The 20356-nt window shown below is 57.1% G+C and overlaps 6 protein-coding genes across 6 annotated transcripts; 4 read left to right on the top strand and 2 right to left on the bottom strand.

Annotated features, from left to right (window-relative positions):
* Positions 1-236: 236 nt before the first annotated feature.
* Positions 237-3391, bottom strand: BJ171DRAFT_585145 (uncharacterized protein; the record flags this gene model as incomplete). Its single annotated transcript, XM_053114345.1, has 7 exons — positions 237-481; positions 605-1061; positions 1171-1448; positions 1603-1964; positions 2057-2120; positions 2254-2380; positions 2531-3391. The coding sequence occupies 7 exons, from the start codon at positions 3389-3391 to the stop codon at positions 237-239; spliced, it is 2394 nt and encodes a 797-aa protein (XP_052963577.1).
* A 625-nt stretch (positions 3392-4016) lies between these two features.
* On the bottom strand, positions 4017-6039 carry BJ171DRAFT_518018 (NADH dehydrogenase Fe-S protein 8, (NADH-coenzyme Q reductase)). The gene is made up of 5 exons (XM_053112212.1): positions 5968-6039; positions 5254-5670; positions 4668-4795; positions 4374-4514; positions 4017-4247 (listed from the first exon to the last, which is right to left on the bottom strand). Exons 2-5 carry the CDS (start codon positions 5588-5590, stop codon positions 4203-4205), a joined length of 651 nt encoding a protein of 216 aa, XP_052963576.1. The 5' UTR covers positions 5591-5670; positions 5968-6039; the 3' UTR covers positions 4017-4202.
* Positions 6040-6204: 165 nt separating this feature from the next.
* Positions 6205-10049, top strand: BJ171DRAFT_518017 (uncharacterized protein). Its single transcript, XM_053112211.1, has 14 exons — positions 6205-6364; positions 6498-6645; positions 6765-6952; positions 7074-7218; positions 7299-7361; positions 7569-7691; positions 7844-7913; positions 7989-8047; positions 8138-8362; positions 8485-8553; positions 8820-8966; positions 9051-9523; positions 9661-9717; positions 9852-10049. The coding sequence occupies exons 1-14, from the start codon at positions 6306-6308 to the stop codon at positions 9877-9879; spliced, it is 1854 nt and encodes a 617-aa protein (XP_052963575.1). The 5' UTR covers positions 6205-6305; the 3' UTR covers positions 9880-10049.
* A 165-nt stretch (positions 10050-10214) lies between these two features.
* On the top strand, positions 10215-12747 carry BJ171DRAFT_518015 (uncharacterized protein). The gene is made up of 9 exons (XM_053112210.1): positions 10215-10486; positions 10654-10667; positions 10761-10783; positions 10930-10944; positions 11071-11188; positions 11381-11459; positions 11575-11730; positions 11958-12405; positions 12538-12747. Exons 1-9 carry the CDS (start codon positions 10275-10277, stop codon positions 12565-12567), a joined length of 1095 nt encoding a protein of 364 aa, XP_052963574.1. The 5' UTR covers positions 10215-10274; the 3' UTR covers positions 12568-12747.
* A 1204-nt stretch (positions 12748-13951) lies between these two features.
* On the top strand, positions 13952-15682 carry BJ171DRAFT_518013 (uncharacterized protein; the record flags this gene model as incomplete). Its single annotated transcript, XM_053112209.1, has 2 exons — positions 13952-15377; positions 15632-15682. A coding segment is annotated over one exon (1315 nt), but the record flags the coding sequence as incomplete, so codon positions are not given.
* A 1445-nt stretch (positions 15683-17127) lies between these two features.
* BJ171DRAFT_585139 (uncharacterized protein) lies at positions 17128-20344 on the top strand (the record flags this gene model as incomplete). Its single annotated transcript, XM_053114344.1, has 12 exons — positions 17128-17136; positions 17253-17294; positions 17395-18023; positions 18148-18180; positions 18328-18382; positions 18561-18677; positions 18938-19120; positions 19251-19390; positions 19502-19571; positions 19693-19742; positions 19880-20133; positions 20238-20344. The coding sequence occupies 12 exons, from the start codon at positions 17128-17130 to the stop codon at positions 20342-20344; spliced, it is 1689 nt and encodes a 562-aa protein (XP_052963572.1).
* Positions 20345-20356: the final 12 nt, after the last annotated feature.

The following is a 20356-nucleotide window of genomic DNA, read 5'->3' as shown; positions in this document are numbered from 1 at the left end:
GTGGATCTGGGCTCGAGCCAGGGTTTTGGTCATGCGAGTGTCACACTGCCCTGTCGGCCAGGGTCAGTCGCTTCGGTCCATGTTGGGAAACGCAGACAGGCAGACCGTTTCCCTGGGACGGACTGACTCCACGGAACAGACACCATATGCTTTTTCCGACACGCGGTAAGCACGATAGAAAACATCAGTGTATTCATGGCCCGAAACTGGTGGCCGATGGACTCCAAGCAGAATAACTAGTAGTGGAAGAACGGACCAGGGCTGAGCATCGGTTTGCCGCTGGCGGTCTTCATGTTGGAAGGATACCACGGCATGTTGGACATCCACCATTGCAGCCAGTCTCCTCCATTGTCGTCAAAGGTGGTGTCGGGAAGGGTTGACCAAGTCGTCTGCCAAGCATATGTCGGCAGAGGAACCACGGGGGTTTTGCCGAACTGCACGCATGAGGATTGGAAAAACTCGGTGTTGTGGTATTGGTAGTCTGAGGAAGCCCAAATCAGTGGTGAGTCGATTGCATCGCGAGTCTATGCCATCGTCCCACTCAAGGGCATCACTCCACGAGATTGTCTCACTCGCCATCGACACAACAGGGCACGTCGCTTACCTCCGTGGCTGTTAATGGCAAAGTGCACCGTTCCGCAGACGGGATCAAAGTTGCCGATGGTGTAGTTAGGGCCTGTGGCCACGTTGTTGATGTAGTCGTAGCCCATCTGGAGCGTCGCTGTTGTCGTATTTGTAAACCACTTGGCCTGTCCGTACGTGCTCTCAAAGTCGACATTGTAGCGCAGATCGAGGTTCAGTCCAGCAAAGTCCACAAACCAGTCGCTGAACGACGGAATGTAGTTGCGGCGGCTACCGAGCTCCTCCAGGTTGTGGCCAAATCCGTGGAAACTAGGGCCGCGGAAGGGATTGATGCCCACGAAGCGCAGACTTCGGCCGGTGCTGGCGCAGGTCGGGAACCAGGCAACGGGCGGCTCAAAGCATCCATTGCCGGCACAGGGAGAGAAGGCGCCGGGGATCTTGTTTCCTGTGGGGCTGTACTTTTGGACCCACTGAGCGGACTGCAGAACACAAGAGTAGTCAGCATTGTGGTCACGGCGACGACCCTTCATAGCAGCAGTGCAAATTCGCATCCTCTGCATGGGCCGGAGCGCTCTCAAGGCTGCCCACCTCTCGGCTATATGCATCGTTGGTAACATCGCCACTGAGGATAGTCCAGACTTCGTGCACCAAACCCTTATCAACCAGGGTGCAGAGATCATAGTAGCCACCGTTGCCGTCCGAGTATCCATAGTAGGAGGCATAGGTCGAGTTGTAGAGTGCAGAGTAATCAAAGTTGCTCCAAGTGGGGTGGGTTGGGTCGGTGTAGAAGCGAGGGGTCAGGCCTGAGTTCTCGAAAGTGGTGTTAGGCACAGGGCTGGTTCCGTACATTCCGTCAAAGAGATTCACTGGGAGCGGGAAGACGGTTGGATGCAGATGGTCAGGAAGGCCGTTTCATGGGCTCAGCACTCATTCATGACTCGTTCAGCCCGTCGCATTGGGGCGGCATATCCGCCGTGGTCAGTCTCATGACAGCCGGACTGCGAGTCAAGCACAATTTACCAATGTTAAGGTTGTGCTTGAGATTGGGTGGGTTTTTGGGGTTTTGGAACCATTGGAACTGAGAGGCCTTTTCATAGTTGGCCACAATGTTGTTGAGCAATATGGTCATGTTGTTGTACTTGTTATTGTAGTAAGTCTTGGAGAGCACCGGATCCGTTGGGTTGGCAAAGTTGAGCACCAAGATGTTTCGGGTAATGACTTGAATGTCGGCGTGATGGGCCATCAGCCACGAATCCGAGTTGGCGCCCGAGACGGGGTTGGGCCAGTATGTGAAATTGCCGTCATTGGCGAGGACGCATTTGCCATTGGAAAGCACATAGTCGGTGGCACACGAGCTGCAGTTGGGGCCAGTGTAGCCAAGCCTGGAGCGATAGGGACTTGTGAGCGGGAAGGGCGGGCAGCCAATGATCATACTCTCGCGATGATGACAGTCTCTCAGCGCAACGGTACTCACAGGCACTCGCAGTTGTACGTCGAGGCGAACCACAAGCTGTTCGGGGGGCAACTCGGAGTCAGAGCTACGTGGGCAAGGCGTATGAATGAGTCCGTTTAGTTGAATGGGCCATTGCTTCTGGAGTGCAGGGGGAAGCCACCGAGAAAACATTCACAGAATTGCCATGCGTTCTGATGCCATCTCTCCATGGTGCTTACCACACGGATTGGTCTTGTCGTCGAATATGAGTCCATCCAAAGTGACATCGAAACCCCAGCCAAAAACGTCCCAAGACCAAGCGATGCTCGCAAGGGCCCCATAGTTGAAAGCTGGATCGATTGTCGACTGAGTCATGGCAAAGGGAGGAGAGCGAGCCTGCATTTCGAGGGATACTCAGGTCAGATACTCAGTAGCTTGTAGACGAGTGGGCCAGCCTCGGACGCCTCTCGGCATCGCAGCATCACAACAAGCTCGCTAGCAAAGGCCACAACGTACGCCTGGCTTCAGGTTGATCTCATAGCGCGTGTACTTTTCACCGACGACATATGAGTTCATGTACGTATTCAGGGGGATATAGATATTGCTGTGTCCGGCAGTGTCCGTGAGAGTGACCTGGGGAGTATTGATCTGCCAAAGTGTGTAGCCCCCGTCATAGCTGGGGTCGCGTGGGCCATCGCCTTTCATATAGAACGAGAGACGGAATCCCGAGGACGACGAGAGGTTGTTGACACTGGCGGGCAAGTTGTACTTGATCTTGAAGGCATAACCAACGTTGCTGGAATGGACGTTGAGGGCAAACGAACCAAACGTACTCGTCACCGGAGTAACAGTTACGTTTGCCGTGTGGGAGGGGTCTTCTGTCGGGTCGTAGATGATCGAGAGAGCCGAAGGGGTAAGGAAGGGCGGCTCGAGATAGTCAACGCAGACATTGGTGGGAGTTGGGGTGGTTGTAGTCGTGGTCGTTGTAGTCGACTTGGACGGCGTCATTGTAGTCGACTTGGACGGCGTCGTTGTCGCCGACTTGGATGCCGTCGTTGTCGCCGACTTGGATGCCGTCGTGACAGAGGAGGTCTTGGTTGCTGCTGTAGACGATGCAGCGCTGCTGGACGAAGCAACAGACGGGCAGTAGTACTGCAGCGTACTGGGGTTGAGGGACTTGAGCAAGGTGCACTGGCCCGTCACGTGGTCAGCGCAGTACCCGTTGCCTCCGCCGCTCTGGCCCGTGCAGACACAGACGCAGTTCGCGGAGTCGAAGCTGCCATAGACACAGCCACCGGAAGGTGCGCTGCAGACAGGGACGCCTGCAGCCAAGGGGCAGAGGAGCGCAGGAAGGAGGAGGAGGATTGTGGTCTTCATCGAGGTGAGCGCGGCCTCTCCCATCGACATCGAAAAAGTAGCCGATTTATATCCGCGACCCGCCATCAAATTTGAGCGATCGATCCTGAAGGCTCTTGTTCGTGCTGGGTCATCTGCCGGCCCTGCCAAGCCCCACTCGAGATGTACAGCGCTTCAAAAGCCCTTCTCTCTCGCAGCCTGGGTGGCTGGAAAACAGTCATATTCCGACGCAGCCCACTGCACCCGAGGGGCAGCACCCAAATTTTCCCTTTCCCACACCGGCGCTGCAAATTTTCGGCTGGTGGGGAGCGACCGCGACAAAGCCGGGATTACCCGGGTATTGTCGCCGTCCCACGAGTGCCTGACCGCCGGGACCAACGCCCGGAAGGTTGAGCCATGCAGGGCTCAAATTTTCATCTGGCAGGGATCCTACCGTCGGGCGGCGGCTGTGTGACTCGATACCCACTCGCCACCCAACAAAGACAGGCTCAGGGTGAGCAGTCCTCCATCCGGCAAGTCATCCGCCCCGACCCAAGCATACGCCCGAGTCTGCCTGCTGCCCCCTTGCCGAGCCAGCCCGCGCCGCAACACTCTCGAGCCAAACTTGCAGTGCCCCACCGCTTCTCGACGACACTGTGGATGCAACGAGGGAGTCCTGGAACGGCGCGTCGACGCATGCATACCCAGAGATTCGAGTCACTCTCGTTTATTGCTGATGAGAAACGGGCGCAGAGGATTGTTCGCCGGCACGTCGGAATTAGAGGTATTTCCCTTTGATGTGAATCGTCGATCGCTGGGCTCGAGCGCATACGATTGCCAGCTGGTGCTTGCTTTATCGGTACAGGTGATCGGCGCGCAGGTTGCGAGCAATCTCGGGCTAAAGCAGGACATGAACAAGCCTGAGTCAGAGATCGACGTGGTCACGGCGCCAGATATTCGCCAGACATTCACCAGATACCCGCCAAACACTCGCCAGATATTCTGCAATCGCACGTGTTCGTACCTCCCACTTATCGCCGTTTGCGAGAAGCTTCTCCTTGTTGTAGAGCAGCTCTTCGTGGGTTTCCGTGGCGTACTCAAAGTTGGGGCCTTCGACAATGGCATCGACAGGGCAGGCCTCTTGGCAGAAGCCGCAGTAGATACACTAGCATTCGGATATGCATCGGCACCGCGGGTGAGGAACGACGGCAGGCAGGGGTGGGCGGTCAGGGATGTGCCTGTCCTGGTGTATGCATAGCTCCTCCTGGTGTATACAATGTCTCTGCTGTATCCAGGGGGTGTGAGTGGACTGTCCTACCTTGGTCATGTCGATATCGTAGCGGGTGGTGCGACGGCTGCCGTCTTCACGAGGCTCGGATTCGATGGTGATGGCCTGAGCGGGGCAAATGGCCTCACAGAGCTTGCACGAAATACATCTCTCCTCACCTGCAGGAAAGCAATACGAATGTATGAGCCACAGCACATTCCCAATCGAGGCGCCAAAACGATACAGGACAACCACAGAACGTCGCTCGCCATCAGCTACTGGCGAGTTTGCTATCCAGCCAAAGCCAAGCAGTTTCGTAGTGATGCTCGTTGGCGCATTTGACGTCGCAATACGATGCTGGACCGGCTCCAGAATACCAAGATCATCCGACGCGCATCCCGCATCGCATCGCATTCCAGATCACTCGAGAGCTGGCGCTGATCCAGGAGGGATAGCCCTGCCCTAACGTGGCTTGTTCCAATCCTGCCGCCATGCCAAACGGTCTGCCCCAGCAAGGGTGGGGCATGGCCGACTGGACTTTCTGTCGGCGCAGGTCCAGAGAGTGCCTACGGCGGGCTAGGGGTGCCACTCAAGTATCCATCACCGCAGGCTGAGATCGAGCGCCAAGAGGCTTTACCGGTGGGATATCTTCTGAGAGCGTGCTCGCCGCGGAATCGGGGGGACAGGGGGCCCTTTTCGTTCGGGTACATGATCGTGTAGGGGGGCTTGAACATCTGCTCCATCACAAGCCACATGGTTCGGAAGATCTCGGTCATCATCATTTCCTGGGCCGCTCGGTCAAGGATGGGCTGGGGAAAGTGCTGGTAGGTCGAGGGCTGGTTCGCCTCGTAGGCACGTCGAGAGCGGACGGCCTGCGTGACATCGGGTGTCGAGTAGTGGCGAACAGCGACGAGGTTCTGGCCCCGCTTCAGGGCAGATCGCGAAGTTTGAGCAAGGCGGACAGATCCAAACATGGCAGAGGTCGAAGGGGGCTCGAGGGCTGATGCCGAGGCTGAGTCGTTGCGGAGCGAAAGATGAGGGGCCGGCGGTGTATCTGGCAGCGCGATAGGTTGCCGTTCCGGCGCATTGGGATGGTAGACACGGTTGAATCAGATGGGGCCATGGCCGTCAGCGTGCGCCTGCTCATATGCGATTGAGGGTGCCGGGAAGCACAGCGGCATATTGTCCCGCGATGAAGCCCTCGAGAGGGTGACATGCGGCTGCGAGCAGCGGACACCGCCGGAGCGGCAGCAGCATCCGGCACGACCGCTACCGAGCCAATGTGCACTGGGCCGGTCGGCTCGTCCAGAGCATGCCTTGCCCTGCCCCGCCTCGCCTTGCCTTGCCTTACCTCCGTTTCCGGGCGCCTGTCGTTCCTGAACGTCTTGGACTGTGTCGTCTTGGATGATGCGCTGCGTCTGGGATCCTCAAAAGAGCGAAACGCAAAGACGCGGCGCGGAATTGATTTCATATGCGTGCAAATGAAGCCAATATGTGCACACACACACACGCCCTGGCTCTGTCGCACACGCACCGCCTTTCCCACGCGAGAAACGAGTTGCGGGGCTGACCATGGCCTCTCTGCACCCATGCGGGTGTTGTCTGGCCTCGGCTGGACTCAGAGTCGCTGGGTTACAGGCATATCGCTGCCTCGTCCATCGGGCCAGCAACAGGCCGCACCTGGTGGGCATGTGTGTGTCGACTGCCACTCGCGGTGTGCCTCTCTCGCAATGCGCCTCTCTGGTAATGTGAGTCTCTGGCAATGGCTGCGAATCAGGGCATCCATATGGTGTGATTCATAGTCTTGTGTCCGAGTTCGGAAGGTTTGGGCATATTCTCTGGAGCAAAGGTCTTGGGGATTCAGACCCTTTGTCTTTTCAGTCCGTTCTGTCATCGGCGTCCTCTTGAGGCAGAGCTATTCCTCGAGGCAAAAGCCGGCGTCCGCTTCAGCCTCCTGCCACCGCCACTCATAAGCACACCACGAAAGACATCCACTAGTTGCGCCATGGGATTCGGAATCGATTTGTGGGTAAGGCTCGATAAGCGTCGGCCGTTGCAAGGGCTATTCGACCGATCCCCCAACAACCGCGGTGGAGTTGGCAAGAAATCGGACTCAGCAGTGCTAATGCGGATGTGCCACGAGCTTAGGACCAATGGAAGGAGGTCGAAGAGTACGCCGGCCAGAATGCAGTCTTTATGGACCGCATATACGAATTTATGAAAAAACGGGCCGAGCTGGAGATGGACTACGCAAAGGGGCTGCAGAAGCTCGCAAAGTCGTATCGCGACGATCCCTCCAAGAAGATGACCGGGATACAAAAGATGGTTCAGGCCAGGTACTTGTGCCGGCCTAGCTGTGGAAGTCCCGCTCTAGGGTGGATCATTTATGGCAGTGAGAGACAGAGAATTCAGGTCGATTGATGGTGCGATAGCTCAACCACTTCTTATGCGTGACAGCTCCGTGATGCAGAGTTGGAATCTGCTTCTCAACGAGGTGGAGTCACTCGGAAACTGTCACCAGAGTGTCGCCGATCAAATCGAGACCGACATACGTCGACCCATGAAGCAACAGAGCAAGGATATCGAGCGGTTTACAAAGGAGGTGGGGCAGTGCTTACCGACGTGTCAGGGTCTTGTGCCCATGCTTGATCTCGCTTGACATCCTAACGGAGCACGCCACAGAGCTTTGACGAGATCCGCAAAATGTATTCGGAGCTCAAGAAGCAAGTCGAGCTCATGGAAAAGGTAGGCAGCACCGGTCTGCGTTTGGAGCAAGCTAGTCGTAAGGCGCTCTCAGATCAAACTGTACTTGATCAATGTGATGGCTGTGGTCTCGGCGGCGTGCGTCAACCCGGGAGTGGTTGGCAATTTTGATGCGGTGGCAATGGTTTTGATGGCTCTGCTGGCATCGTCTTCTCTTGGCATGCCATTCTTCCAACACCACCTCCACAGCAACGCGAAAAATACGAAAAATCTGTCAAGGACATGGATTCGGTGCGAGCAAGCTACGAGAAGGCTCAAAAGGATGTGCTTACGACCAAAAACCAGGATAAACTTGTCAAAGAAGTGGAGCGAGTAGGTGGAGGGACCCTCTGGCTCGCATCACACAGATGCATGGTCCAACACCCCCTCCAGTGCAACAGCGCGATGGAGATGACTCCATAGCCGCTCTCTATCCTCACTTCTCGTGAGCGCTGACCAGCCCTCCTCTCCTCTCCCTTGCTCAGCTTCGAGTCGAGGCTGAGCGCAAGGCTGTCTCGGCTCGCGATGCCTTGGAGGCGTACAAGAAGTGCATCGGTATGGGCCAACTCAACCTGCGCTGATATTAAAACCTAGTCCGGTGTTCACACATCCCCAATTGCGCCGCCCCAGCCGAAACCAACCAGAAAAAGAACAGCCATTTCACCGTCGATGTCCCAAAGACTCTCGATGTAAGTGGCGCGGTCTCCCTGACAGGAAAAAATGCCCTCCCAGCACCTCCACGACTCACTCAATATGTGTCGATGCTTGATCCTCGCCAGGCTATGCAGCAATACGACGAGCAGCAGAGAATAGCCTTCACTCGGACCATGTTCCAAAAGCTGAGCGGTCTTGTCCGAGGCAGTCTCCCCTCGATACAGGGAGGACTGGATCTAATGGAGAAGACCTTTGCCACCATCGACCCAAAGTACGACTCGGATCTGGTGATCAAGATGCTCAAGACGACCCAGACCCCGCCTGATGATTTTGTATTCGAAGGAAAGGTGGTGAGTGTCCTCTGCATCAACTGCCAGCCGCAAACATCGATAGAACCAGGCACAGTGGGCCAAACCAACCGAGGTACCGGTGCCGACCCAGTGCTCTCAACTGCCCGCCACTATGCTTCCAGGATGTGGGTACGTGCTTGCAGCCCAAAAACGATGACGCCCTGAAATCACCGACAAAGTCTGGCGACAAGGTGAGAGTTTGCTCATGCGGCGTCGGTCTATGTGCAAATGTTCTTGTCCAGCGGATGCTCAGTGGCTGTGTTCCCGTCTCAGGGCATGGGAGTCTGAACGGCCGAGTCGTCAGCACCATATGTGCACCCGCTCATTATTCTGCTTGTTCTGGTCTGATTCCGTCACTTGTGCACTCGGTTTGGCGATTTGATCTCTGCTCGGATGCCTCCAACAACGTCATATTGGCTCACATGTACCGCCATGGACACTCTTTGTCATATCGCAGTTGGAGGAGACCGAAGATGAGATTGTCGCCCTTCCAACCAAGAAAGGCAAAAAGAAGGCCATCGACCGTCTCAAGTCTCTGGAAAAGGAGATTGCCGACTACGATCGCAAACGAACAGGCGTCGAGTCCCTCATGGGGGCCTGTCGGGTGAGCAGTCCATGACCACCCATAACCAACGAGCATGCTGCCTCCAGAGGTGCAAACACAATGACTAACCCTGTTGATTCGCAGGTCCTTGTCGACGACCACCAGGTTCAGTCGCAAAAGGACCTCGAGGCGCAGCTCAATCTCGTCGAGTCCAAGCTCGACTCGCTGCTTGCCCGGAAGCACAAGATCGAGGTCTATCTCTGCACCGTCGAAGGCATTCCTATTCCTCAGCCTCCGCAGCCCGTGCACGGCCGCTCTCTGACCGGCTCGCCTGTGACCATGAATCGTGCCATGTCTATCGGCACCGAGTCCATGTCCCGTGGCTCCGTCGGATTTGATTCTACGACAGCCAGCATTCCTGTCAGTCCGTCGACAGCGATTCCCGAGGAGGGTGCAGAGTCCACCATCCCTCCGGCGGCACACGCAACTCTTGCAGGATCAGATAGAGTTCTTTCCAAGACCAAGGTTATTTTTGATTTTGATGGCGCCCCCGACTCTGCCGAGCTGTCGGTCAAGGTGGACGAGATTCTCGATGTCTTGGAGAAGCTGGACGACGGGTAAGAGGCTGGTACTGCCGAATCATGGCGCTGCACTTGGGTGAAACATGGCCAAGAAACTGTACATATATGCTCTTCGACCGCCGATGAGCGCTTTGGCGTGGGACTGTGCCTCAATAGCAATCTCACTTTTGCAGGTGGTGGCGCTGCCGCAAATCCGACAATGGAGAACTCAAGGAGGGCTTTGTTCCCGGGTAAGCGATGTGGAGGTTGATGCAATGTGTAGCACTCTTGACTTGAGCCCAGTTTCCGGCGGCACTAACTGTTGATGCTGCTCTCTGTTTGGCTCGGCAATGGCCCACGACATGCTGTCCGGCTCTCGACAAAGTAACTATACGGAGGAGATTCAGAACTAGTCGCCCTGCGCGAGACAGCGGCAACGACCGTTCCTGGCAGAGTAGAGAAGCAAGGCGCCTCGAGTGACTATCTCGGAGGCGACCGACAAAGAGCGAGGCCCTCAGGAAGCTCTGGGTCTGCGCAGCAGTAAATACAGCATGTCCAGCAGAAAATACAGCATGTCCAGCAGTAAACACCGCATGTCCAGCGAGATGCATTCGCCCCATCCCCCGAATGCGCAGGAATCGCTGCCCTTGTCGCAAGCACAGCCACAGGCAGTGCATCACGTGTGCCTTGGCAGCGCCGCCGAGCGCAGAACCGCCCTCCTCGGCGCTCTCCGGCCAGGACATCCTTCGCTCACTCGACTGCGTTATCAAGCCCAACTCCCCAACCACCCCGCATCCGCCTGCCCGCCATGAACATCAACTCGCCTATTCCAAAAGACCTCGGCTCCGAGTGCACAAAGGCCGCGAATATCATGGCCCACTTTGTCAAGGGCAAGGGCGTCGTCGACCAAGTTATCCCTCCGTCGATCATCGCCAACGCCAAGGGCGTGGCCATCCTTTCTGTCGTCAAGGTCGGCTTCGTTTGGTCAGGAAGAGCCGGCTCTGGTATCGTCGTTGCCCGGTAAGTGCTCGGCCACAGCTATTTCTCCCTCCCCCGGCTCTATTCCTTGGGCGATGCCACAAACAAAGTCCGCCACACGCCCGCATCTGTCCGGCTGAGGCTGACCGAGAATGTTGTCCGCCTACTTCCCTTCCCCCCCCCTCTTGCGAATCTCTTCGCGCATGCAGCCTGCCCGATGGCGGTAAGTCAGGATCCTGGGATCTATAGCCCGTGTTTCTGATTCCAGCGCCCGCCTGTTTGACGCATTCATCTAACTGCTTGGGCTGTTCTCCAGGCTGGTCCGCTCCCTCAGCAATCGTAAGTTTGCGGTATCTGGTCCCTCTCTGCCTGATTTTGTGAAGTCGGTCATTTGCGGTGATGCGGTCGGCCTGCTCTTGACATATCCGTGCTAAATCCCTTGCCCCTCGCTCGCTCAACTCAAATATCCGCGACACTGCCTTCAGGGAACCGCCGGAATGGTAATTGCTGCTCCTGCCTGCCTGCCTGCCTGCCTGCTTCCCAGCCGACTGCTTGTGGGCTGTCTTCACTTGCTTTGGCTGTGCACAGAAACGCTGACCATGTCCGCGAATTCTCTCATCGCCCAGGGTGTCGGCGGACAAATCGGTGCCGAGCTCACGGACTTTGTCATGATCCTCAACACAGCCGAGTCTGTGCGGGCGTTCAGCCAGGGCGGCAACGTCACCCTCGGCGGCAATCTCTCTGGTGAGTGACGCTTGGCCGTCCGCTGCTTTCTACTGACGTATCGGTGGCTGCGACGTAAACCGCGACGTTGCTCCGAGACTGCCCGTTTGGCTGTGTGTTTGTCATGACTTGCTGACGCTCATGACTCCATTCGCTTGCTTTCCATCCGTTGCCGCCTCTGCCCAATCAAATCGGGCCGCATTGACTCTCCAGTCGCCGCTGGGCCCATTGGCCGCAACGCCGAGGCCAGTGGAACTTACGGAGGCGGTTTCACGGCCGTCTATTCTTACAGGTACAGCTGGCGCATTGCATGAGCAGACCCTTTGACCAATTGGTTTTCGAGCCATGACCGATACTGACTGGGGCATCGTCCGGCTGTCGATTTGGACTGCGTCTTGGGACTGCAGCAAAACCAAAGGCCTCTTTGCCGGCGTTTCGCTCGAAGGATCCGTCATCATCGAGCGAAAGGAAACCAATGCAAGCTTCTATCATCGCCAGATCTCCGCAAAGGAGATTCTCAGTGGCCGTGTGCCCCCGCCCCGGCAAGCCGAAGAACTGTACCGGTAAGCAACAGAGCTGACCGGTCTGGGTTTGCTGCCGACCCTGCCTCTCGAAGCTGCCGCTACCTTTGGTTGGGTTTCTGGGACATTCGGTTTGCGACCCGCGGCGGTCCCTCGTTCATTTGAAAGGAGCCCCTGCAGCGCGTTGCTCGCCCATGTCTCGGGGCTCTCAGCAGGCTCAGGTTCTGCGCACGGTGCTAAAGCCGTCCGGGTTCGTCCTCAAACGGCAGTGCCTTGAATATCAAATCCGACATCGGCAACATGATCGGCGACCGGAATCGGACCGAGCTCGAGCGAGACGACCTCCCCAACCCCAACCGGGTCGAGCGCGACTCATGGTCGTCCAACCGGGATCGAAACAACTTTGGCCGCGCAGATACCAAGACCGGATACAGCCTGGACCGCAGCCAATTCACTGGCCGGGATAGCGGCAGCTCAAGACCGCCCAACCCTTTTTCAAGCCAGGACGACCCCTTCTCGACCCCATCCGACAGCCCCGCGCCGCGGCGTCCCCCCGCTCGTCCACAGGGCAGAATCACGGCCACGGCCCTCTACGACTTCCAGGGCGAGCGTGATGGTGATCTGTCCTTCCGAAAAGGCGATCTCATCGTTGTTCTGAAGAAGACCGAGAGCCAGGACGACTGGTGGACCGGCCGCCACAATGGCACAGAGGGAGTGGTAAGCTAATCGCTGCAGCCGATCGCTTGTCAACGTGCTCGCAATGGCTGGTTGCAGTTTCTAACCCATACTCGTCCATCCCCTCTGTGGCCATGGCTTCGTTTCCTGGCGCCCGATGCTGTCGGCGTCCAGTTCCCAGCCAACTATGTCGCTCTCGACTGATTGGCTGCCATTTTGTATTGATCTTTTCTTGATGGACCCGATCCATCCGATTTGCCCGATTTGCGCCTCTCTTCCGCGTGTGTTATGAAGAGCCATATCCATTGACTTCTGACTGATGCTGTTGCAGCCGCAAATAGCCAGAGGCAAAGGCCAATATACGTACCGTACCATTCGCACAGCGTCGAGATGTGCGTTTCTCCGGGAGTTGCGGCCTTTTGGACCGGCTTCGGAATCCAATATCCACATACCGCCGATCCTATATCAGAGACAGCCCTAAATGTCCGCTTGCCCGCCGATACTAGCGGGCAAATGGCACCGCCATTGGTCAATCAGTGCCAATCACCCCCGGCCCCATTGTTGTCCGTCAACAAACCATCCGCAGTCGCTGTCGTTAGCATCGGCAATGGATAGAAGGCGCCGGACCGTTCCGGTAGCATCACTTGCCTCATCGACATATCCCAACACAGAAAACCTTCCTCTCCGCAGTCCTGCTCTTGGATGTGCAGTCTCGCCAGACTCGCCCTCTCAACGCACTCTGCCTATCTTCATCAGTGGCCGTTCGCCATTGCATTACCCCCTTCTCTACCGAGCAAGAAATGGATTCTCTCCCTCAAAAGCCCCTCATCGAGATATTCAAGTATCTCGACGACCCGAGCTCGTTCGCACGCCTCTCCCAAAAGTACTACTACTGCAGCCAGGACTCGCGGTTCCGGGCCCAATGGCTTCTGCACCGGCCCAGGGTCCTCGAGTCCTGGGCGACAAAGAAGCTGGAGAAGCGCCCCATGAACTACCCAGAATGGATCGCCCTGCACTCGGGAAAGGCCGAGCTGAGCTTTAGCACGCCTGTCGATGAGCAGTCGACGCAGTTCCCCGGCCGCATCATCACCAAGCTCGTTTGCCAAGAGATCCTGAAGCAGCTCTCTGTCCAGCTCTCGACCGCAAAAGGCGACCAGTCGTTTGGGCTGCGAAACGTTCTGAACGCCGCCGTCAGCAAGGTGTGCGAGGAACTGTGGCTCCCCGTCTGGATCGCCGCTATCAGTCCATCGCCCCATCTGCAGACCCAATTTGACGAGGTGTGCTGGAAGTCGGTTGTATACTTTCTCATCACCGAGTCCACCCGGATTCTGGCCGCCGTGCCGGCGACGGAAGAGGTCGCCAATTCCGAGCTGGACCTTGCCTACAGCGAGATGGAAAAGGTTGTCCTCATCCAAAAGGAGCTCTGGAAGATGGTGCCCGATGCAACCTCGCTCGCCGTCGTCGCAAACAACCTCGACATGCTCGACCTCATGGTCCGCGTCGGTGGGTTCCCGCTCCGATCCAAGGCCGACATTCTCAAGCGAGCCGCCGAGACCGGCGACTGGGAAATCGCCAACTACGTTGTTTCGATGGACGGCTTTACCGAGGAGCAGGTGTCCCTCATCAAGATGTTTCATGACATTTATCTCCTTGAGCAAACCCGCAACGCCGACATGGCCACCAAAGTCGCCGAGGTCCTGGACCACTGGCGAAGCGAGTCCAACAAGGCGTTCCTGATCCGCTGGAAGATTGCCATGGAGCATGCCTGTGAGAAAGGAGAATACAACCTTGTCTACCATCTGCTCAAGGCCTACGCCAACCTCATCAAGGACAGACCCATCATCACCCTCCGCATGGTGGCCATGGCTGTCGAGGCCAAGAGCGACGCCATCTTCGAGCTGTTGCTGGAGTACACCACACGGGACTCCACCATCGGTCCCCGGAACCCGGACGAGGTCGTCATCAATCCTCTCAACAAACTGAACTCAGACCCCAAGATCCGCCGCGAGCAGTTGCTCTGGCGATACTGCCGCATCACCAACCAAGAGCTTGCGCAGCAGCTCGGAGCCTCCTTTGCAGGCATCAACTGCAAGGCCAATGTCAACCTGCACCGCCGACAGGTTGTTGCCCATCTGCTGGATCCTCCCCAACCCGCGACGCAGCCGGGAGTCGACGTCGTTGCCAACAGCAAGCTGGGCCAGGACTGCATCTGGTCCTCTGTCGGCCTCGGTGTTCTCGACATTTCCCGACAGCTCCGCGAAAAGGGCGTCAATTTGGACTGGATGGAGGACGACCATGTCGAGATCCAGCAGGAGGAGCAGCAAAAGGAAGCCAATTCTCTTAACCTCAAGACCGTCCTCGAGCCCGTGGCCGTTGCGCTGTATGCCGCTCTTGGTGGTGCGTGGGAAAGGGGGACCGAGGTTGCCCCTTCTCATGGCCCCGAGCGAAATGAAATCGAAAAGATCATCAACAACACCAGTGCCGTCGTCAAGGCCGCCTCGGTCGGCAACTCCGTTTCGGATCTCCGTGATGACATCCTCGAACTTCAGGGGCGCACCTCCGTGGCTGAGGGCCGGAGCAGCACCCTGCGCCGCCGAGCCACCCTCAGAGCCACAGCACCCAGACACACCGGTCGCATCCTCATCGACCCCTCCGATACCGTCTGGACGGCGTTTCTGTCCGGGAAGCTGGAGGAGGTCTCCAAGCTAATGGACGAACGTGGCAGTACCGATATTGGCTGGATGGAGCCTGCCGCCAAGCTCTCTGCTGCGGAAAACGAGGAAAGGAAGGCGGTGACTTCTAGCGCCGAGAAGCTCTCCAATGACACCAAGGCCACATTCGGCGAAGAGACGCCCGACGATGCCGCCATCTCATTCTTCATGGCCCTAGGAGGGCGGATATAGCTGCTGCAACCGACCGCTGTATGCCGGCTGACATCGCATGGCCTGGGGACTACTTTGTCGAGCTCGCTCAGACATGTTGCTGTTGGCACACGTCCGATATGCTAGCTAGAGGTATGTGTCGTGGGTGAATCTGGCGTCGACAGCGTTAGTGGTCGCATGGTGCGGATCGGCGTTGATGGTGTTGTTGGTGTTGTTGGTGTTGTTGGTGTCAGAGCCTGTGCCTGCATCCAGCGCACAAGTTCGGGGACGGACGTAGATCTTTCGCCTCTTGCGAAGGAACAATGCGGCTTTGGCAAAAGGAGAGCAGCCGCGTCGATTGTTCCTATGTCGAGACCCTTGCTAACTTGGCTTTGCGATCCAACCAGTCTCTGCTACCGTCCTCTGCCAAGTAACTTTGAATATAAGAGCGCATTCCGGACCACTGCCGAGAGAGCGGGGGCATAGAGCTTGGCACTGCGCGGCCATGGCTGCCCCGACTGAGGCTGATGCAGGTTGTCGTGACTGAGCCGCTTATGATTCGACGGGCTGCATGGCTCCCCAAATCCAAATCCAAATCCAAAGCCATCGGTGCTTGGTTTCGGTTCGAGGAGCTCGCAGACGAAAAGGCGGTCGTTTCACAATGCGCAGCTCGAGTTTTTCGGCTGCGCTGCTTGTGCGCTCCCTGAAATGGCGCGGAATGCCAGAGGCAGACCAGCAGCGTCTTCTCCCAGCAAAGCTCACGGGTGCTGGCTGTCCTGGCTGGCCGTCCCCTCTCCAGCGACCCGGACGGTGTCCAGCAACCTCTGTCTCGATCCTCACAGATCTGCCAGATCCAATGGATCTCTTCCCGCAGGGCTTTTTCAGCCAGACCCCACTCAGGGCGAATGAGGGCCCCGGTGCAGGTCTGTCCTCGACCAACCCAAACCGACTGCAATCTTCGTCTGCGGATCCCAGCAACCGCCAGCCGGGCCATGCGGCGGCCGCAGGGAGCTCACAAAAGCGGACATGGTCGGCATACAGCTACTCGGATCCTATCCGCGGCGGACCAACTGTTTCTGAAGATTTCAAGAAGGTCAAGACCGAGCCGAGGAGCGAATCTGGTTCGCTTCTGAGACCGTCGCCAGAGCCAGCAACCCGTCCATCTTCGGTGTCAGCGGCCAAGCCGTCCCCAGGGTCAGCGCCCAAGCCATCTTTGGGCTCAGCGACCAGACCGCCTTCAGGACCAACGACCAGACCGGCTCCGGAGCCACTGCTCAGGCCGTCGCTCGAACCAGCAGCAAAGTCGTCCACGGGGCCAGTATCGAAGCCGACGAGCTCATCGGTGTCGAAGGAAGAGCCTTCCAGGGGCCGGGACGAGCGCTCTGAGCCTTTACGCACAGCCGATCGATCAGCCAACCGTTCCCGGGACCAGTCGAAGGATCGCTCAAAGGACCGGCAGCGCAATCGCTCTCGGGATCGATCCAGGGATCGCCGGCACGACCGCTCCAGAGACCATTCGTACGATCGCAGCCGGGACCGCTCTCGGGATCGGTCGAGAGATCGTCCGTGGGGTTTCTCGAGAAATCGATCGAGAGACCGCGAGCGGGATTATTACCGGGATCGATCGAGGAGTCGCTCTTGGGATTACCGCTGGAGCAGCTCTCGAAATGACTCTCGAAATGACTCGAGAGACCGCTACAGAAGCCGTGCACGCAGTCGCTCACGGGACGATCGTCGGGGTCGCTCCCACAGCCGTTCGGACGACTACAGCCGAGACCGCTCGCAGAGCCGCTCCGAGGATTTACGCCAGAGTCGAGACCGCTCGCCGAGCCGATCTCTCAGCCCAAAAGATGGCCCGGCCGAAAACTGGCGCGGCCCGTTGCTAATCCGATTCAATGACCTGATGTCCAAGGTGAAGGCCGCCCAGTGGCCTCTGTGAGGCACACCACATCTCGGCGGGGGCCGCCAGACGAGCTGCGCTATATCATGGATTGCCATTAACCACGGCGTCGCTCATTCACGTTGCAGATCGAGGGCCACCATCTGCAATGGAAAATGCACCAGGAAGAGGTAGGCGGCTGGTGTGCACACGCGAAGGCTGTGCTGATGCGACACATTCTGAACTCTGCGGCCCATGTTGCCAAAGCCTGACCCGACTGTTCTTGTACAGATATCGAACCACATCGATGACATGAACCAAGAAATGGAGATCATTGAGGCCGCGTTGATGGACGCACAGAGCATTGCAGCCGAGATGCTCCGCGACACACCACGCCCGGATCATCAGCTTCCAGATCCGTCCCAGGCTGGCGGCTCGGCGACCCCGAGCTCATCGCAAAAGCCCAAAGCCCAAAAGCCTGTCAATCCAGCGCCGAATCCGCCAAAGCCTGGCAATACAGCACCCAACCCTCCAAGATCCACCGGCCCAGCACCCGCCACCCCAATGCCCAGCAATCAAGTGCCAAGCGGCCAGAACCCCAGCAACCAAAATTCCGACAGCCAAAACCCTGAGCATCAGAAATCGAGCAAGAAATCAAGGAGTAAATCAAAGAAGAAGAACAACCAGTCCGCATCCCAAGGCGGGAACAATCCCCAAGCCAACAGCCAGCAAACTGCAGCAACGCCTGCAGGACTAAAGACCCTGCCAACGCCGGCATGGCAACTAGGCTCGCGCAACCAGTACGATCGACTGTCTATGAACAATCCCCGATCGATCACCACAAGCACCAATCACAAGCTGCGCACACTTGCTATCATGCCGAGTAACGACGATATCCTGGTTAGCTCATGTATGAGCGGGTAAGCTCTTTGCAGTTGGCAACATGGCAAGCAGCAGAGCACCAGTGTCGGTCGCTGCAGCCAAAGCGCCACTACATGCTCGATCCAAAATGCTCACCCTTCTCTGTACTTTACCATGCATCAGCGCGTTGCAAATCAACTCACTTTCGTATTGCATGTAAGCTGCCAGATAGGGCACAGGAGGGCTGCGGAGTGTCAGTGCCAGATCAGAGGAGGAGAGTGGCTGGTGAACAGAGTTGCGATGAGTGGCGTTAAACAAAACTTTCGGAACAGCAACGATAACCTTTATCCTCCGGCTGTTCAGGGAAATCCGAAACCTCAAGCCAGAGATTGTGGGGCTGCCACGAGTCCATGACATGGTAATCCATCGAACTCGCATGGTCACGCTGCACTCCAGTTGGTACATTGCCGGAGAAACATCGTGGCGTCTCCTTCGCGAGCCATCCGAGCGTGTGAATTGGCGTTCAGCTTTGTTCGTCCGCTCCTTTTGCTGAAGCAGCTAACGCATCTGGTGTGCCACGTTGATTGGTCGTGCAGGCGTGGGCTTCGAAGGATGTGTTGGTTATGGTCTCAGACAAGCTCGCCGAGCGTACCCATGCGAGAAAGAAGATATCGATTCTGTTTGACTGCGAGTATCGTCGCCCCCCAGAGCAGGTGAGCAAGCCGGTGGAACCAAGAGCCTGACCCCACAGAACAGACCGGCACTTCGTCGTCGCTTCGACTCCATACTCTTGCAGCCTATCCCCACAAGATGTGTCGCAAGTCGTGCTTTTGCCTCCGTCTTGACTCATTTGGTGCCCTCCAGTCCGTGCGGGGTTATCAAATCAAGCAGCCCAGTCACATGATGGCAGCAGTCTCTCTCTCGACTGGCACCCTCCTAATCCTTGGATACGCGCATCTTTTTCCGCTCTCAGTCGACGCCAACATTCTTGTGCAAGAACCAGATCATCTCCAGCTCGGACTCGCTCTTCGATGGCGGTCCATTCGATAAGCTCATGGATCGTATCAACACTATCAACTCCATCACCGGGATCCCCGACGCTTCACGGGGCCAGAACTCATTGTCTTTTGTGACAGCCAACGATGACAAAACTCTGGTAAGTTGCCCTGGTGTGCAAGTGCTGCCCGAGAGAGCCTCACGCGGACAGCAATTGCACGTCCTGATCAACTCGCCCTCTTGGAATACGGTGCCTCGATTCACCCTGATCCGGCCATGTCTCCATCCAGTATTGGTGGAGATTGGACCGCGACGAGCAGCAATATGTTGTGGGAGATCTTAAAGACCTGAGGCCCAAGCACACCGCTGCGGTGATATCAACGGCGTGGAACAAGTACACGAACCTTGTCTACACTGCCGGCAAGGACGGGTACGTCACTGGCAGCCGCAGATTCTTGTCGTTGGTTCAGATTCGCGGAATATCAAGCTGGTTCATGGCTAACTCAGCGTGTTTGTTTCTTGCCCCGTGTCAAATGCGCAGCAAAATCTTTGCCACGGACTTGATGATGATGAGATCCTTTATGATGAGGCGCATGCGACCTGTTGCGGCGGTAGGCAGTTCGGGTAGAGGCATGGCCCAGGCAGTCCATAAGAGCATTGTAGTGAGCATACAAAGAATCGGCGAGCTGATCAAACGGCCTGTTCGAATCCTGTCCACGCAACGATATGCAGATCAACAAGATCCTCGTTATCGAAAACAGCCCCTCGCTGAGTCTGATCTGGTACGTGCACCGCCACTCCGGTTTGGGGATCAGGCGACGGCGCTGCCACTGCTCACCACGCAGCTGACCGAGCACACAGAGAGCCGACGCAACCGCAATGGCAGTTTCGCTATGTTGCTGACTTGCGTCTTCAACAGCACCAACTACCAGACCAAGCAGCTGTTCCTCTTTGACGACCGCCAAAAAAACCGCCATGCACTGAACTTTGGATTCACAAAGCCACCGCCAGCGAACAAGAGTCTCACACTCCTGGTTTATCCATCCCTGCACCCGAATGGATACCTCGTATCCATGGGCCGGCCGTATACTGAGAACGACGGATTAGTCAGCTTCTGGGACATGCGGCACACCGGCTGCAGGGAAGCGCCGCTCATGTCGGTGAACAGCGGAAGTAAGTCCTTGCCTCGCTCTTGCGCTGTCGCTGAAATGTATCGGACCCGAACGCTCACGCCCAGCTACTTTGCCACACCGACACGATTCGCTTGTCGGCAACAGACGACGTCCGCGGCTCGCTGTTCCATCCCAGCCGGAATATGATGATCACAATGCATCTGCCACGCGAGAAAAAGATAACTCTCCATGATCTCCGGTACCATGCATAGTTGCAAAGGCCC

This window comes from Polychytrium aggregatum (genome assembly GCF_025602895.1).
Source record: "Polychytrium aggregatum strain JEL109 chromosome Unknown BJ171scaffold_39, whole genome shotgun sequence".
In the NCBI taxonomy this organism is placed as follows: domain Eukaryota; kingdom Fungi; phylum Chytridiomycota; class Chytridiomycetes; order Polychytriales; genus Polychytrium; species Polychytrium aggregatum.
The sequence above is the reverse complement of the archived record's forward strand: the minus strand, read 5'-3'. Positions and strand labels throughout refer to the sequence as shown.

Bases quoted from the DNA above. Each gene is read 5' to 3' on its own strand.
- BJ171DRAFT_518018 (XM_053112212.1), bottom strand. From the start codon at position 5,590: ATGTTTGGATCTGTCCGCCTTGCTCAAACTTCGCGATCTGCCCTGAAG. The intron at 4,515-4,667 runs GTAGGACAGTCC...TCCGAATGCTAG, and splicing joins ACGATATCGACATGACCAAG to TGTATCTACTGCGGCTTCTG. The intron at 4,248-4,373 runs GTACGAACACGT...GTCCTGCTTTAG, and splicing joins CAAACGGCGATAAGTGGGAG to CCCGAGATTGCTCGCAACCT.
- BJ171DRAFT_518017 (XM_053112211.1), top strand. From the start codon at position 6,306: ATGTGTGTGTCGACTGCCACTCGCGGTGTGCCTCTCTCGCAATGCGCC. The intron at 8,048-8,137 runs GTAAGTGGCGCG...GATCCTCGCCAG, and splicing joins ATGTCCCAAAGACTCTCGAT to GCTATGCAGCAATACGACGA. The intron at 9,524-9,660 runs GTAAGAGGCTGG...TCACTTTTGCAG, and splicing joins TTGGAGAAGCTGGACGACGG to GTGGTGGCGCTGCCGCAAAT.
- BJ171DRAFT_518015 (XM_053112210.1), top strand. From the start codon at position 10,275: ATGAACATCAACTCGCCTATTCCAAAAGACCTCGGCTCCGAGTGCACA. The intron at 11,189-11,380 runs GTGAGTGACGCT...TTGACTCTCCAG, and splicing joins CCTCGGCGGCAATCTCTCTG to TCGCCGCTGGGCCCATTGGC. The intron at 11,460-11,574 runs GTACAGCTGGCG...TTGGGACTGCAG, and splicing joins ACGGCCGTCTATTCTTACAG to CAAAACCAAAGGCCTCTTTG.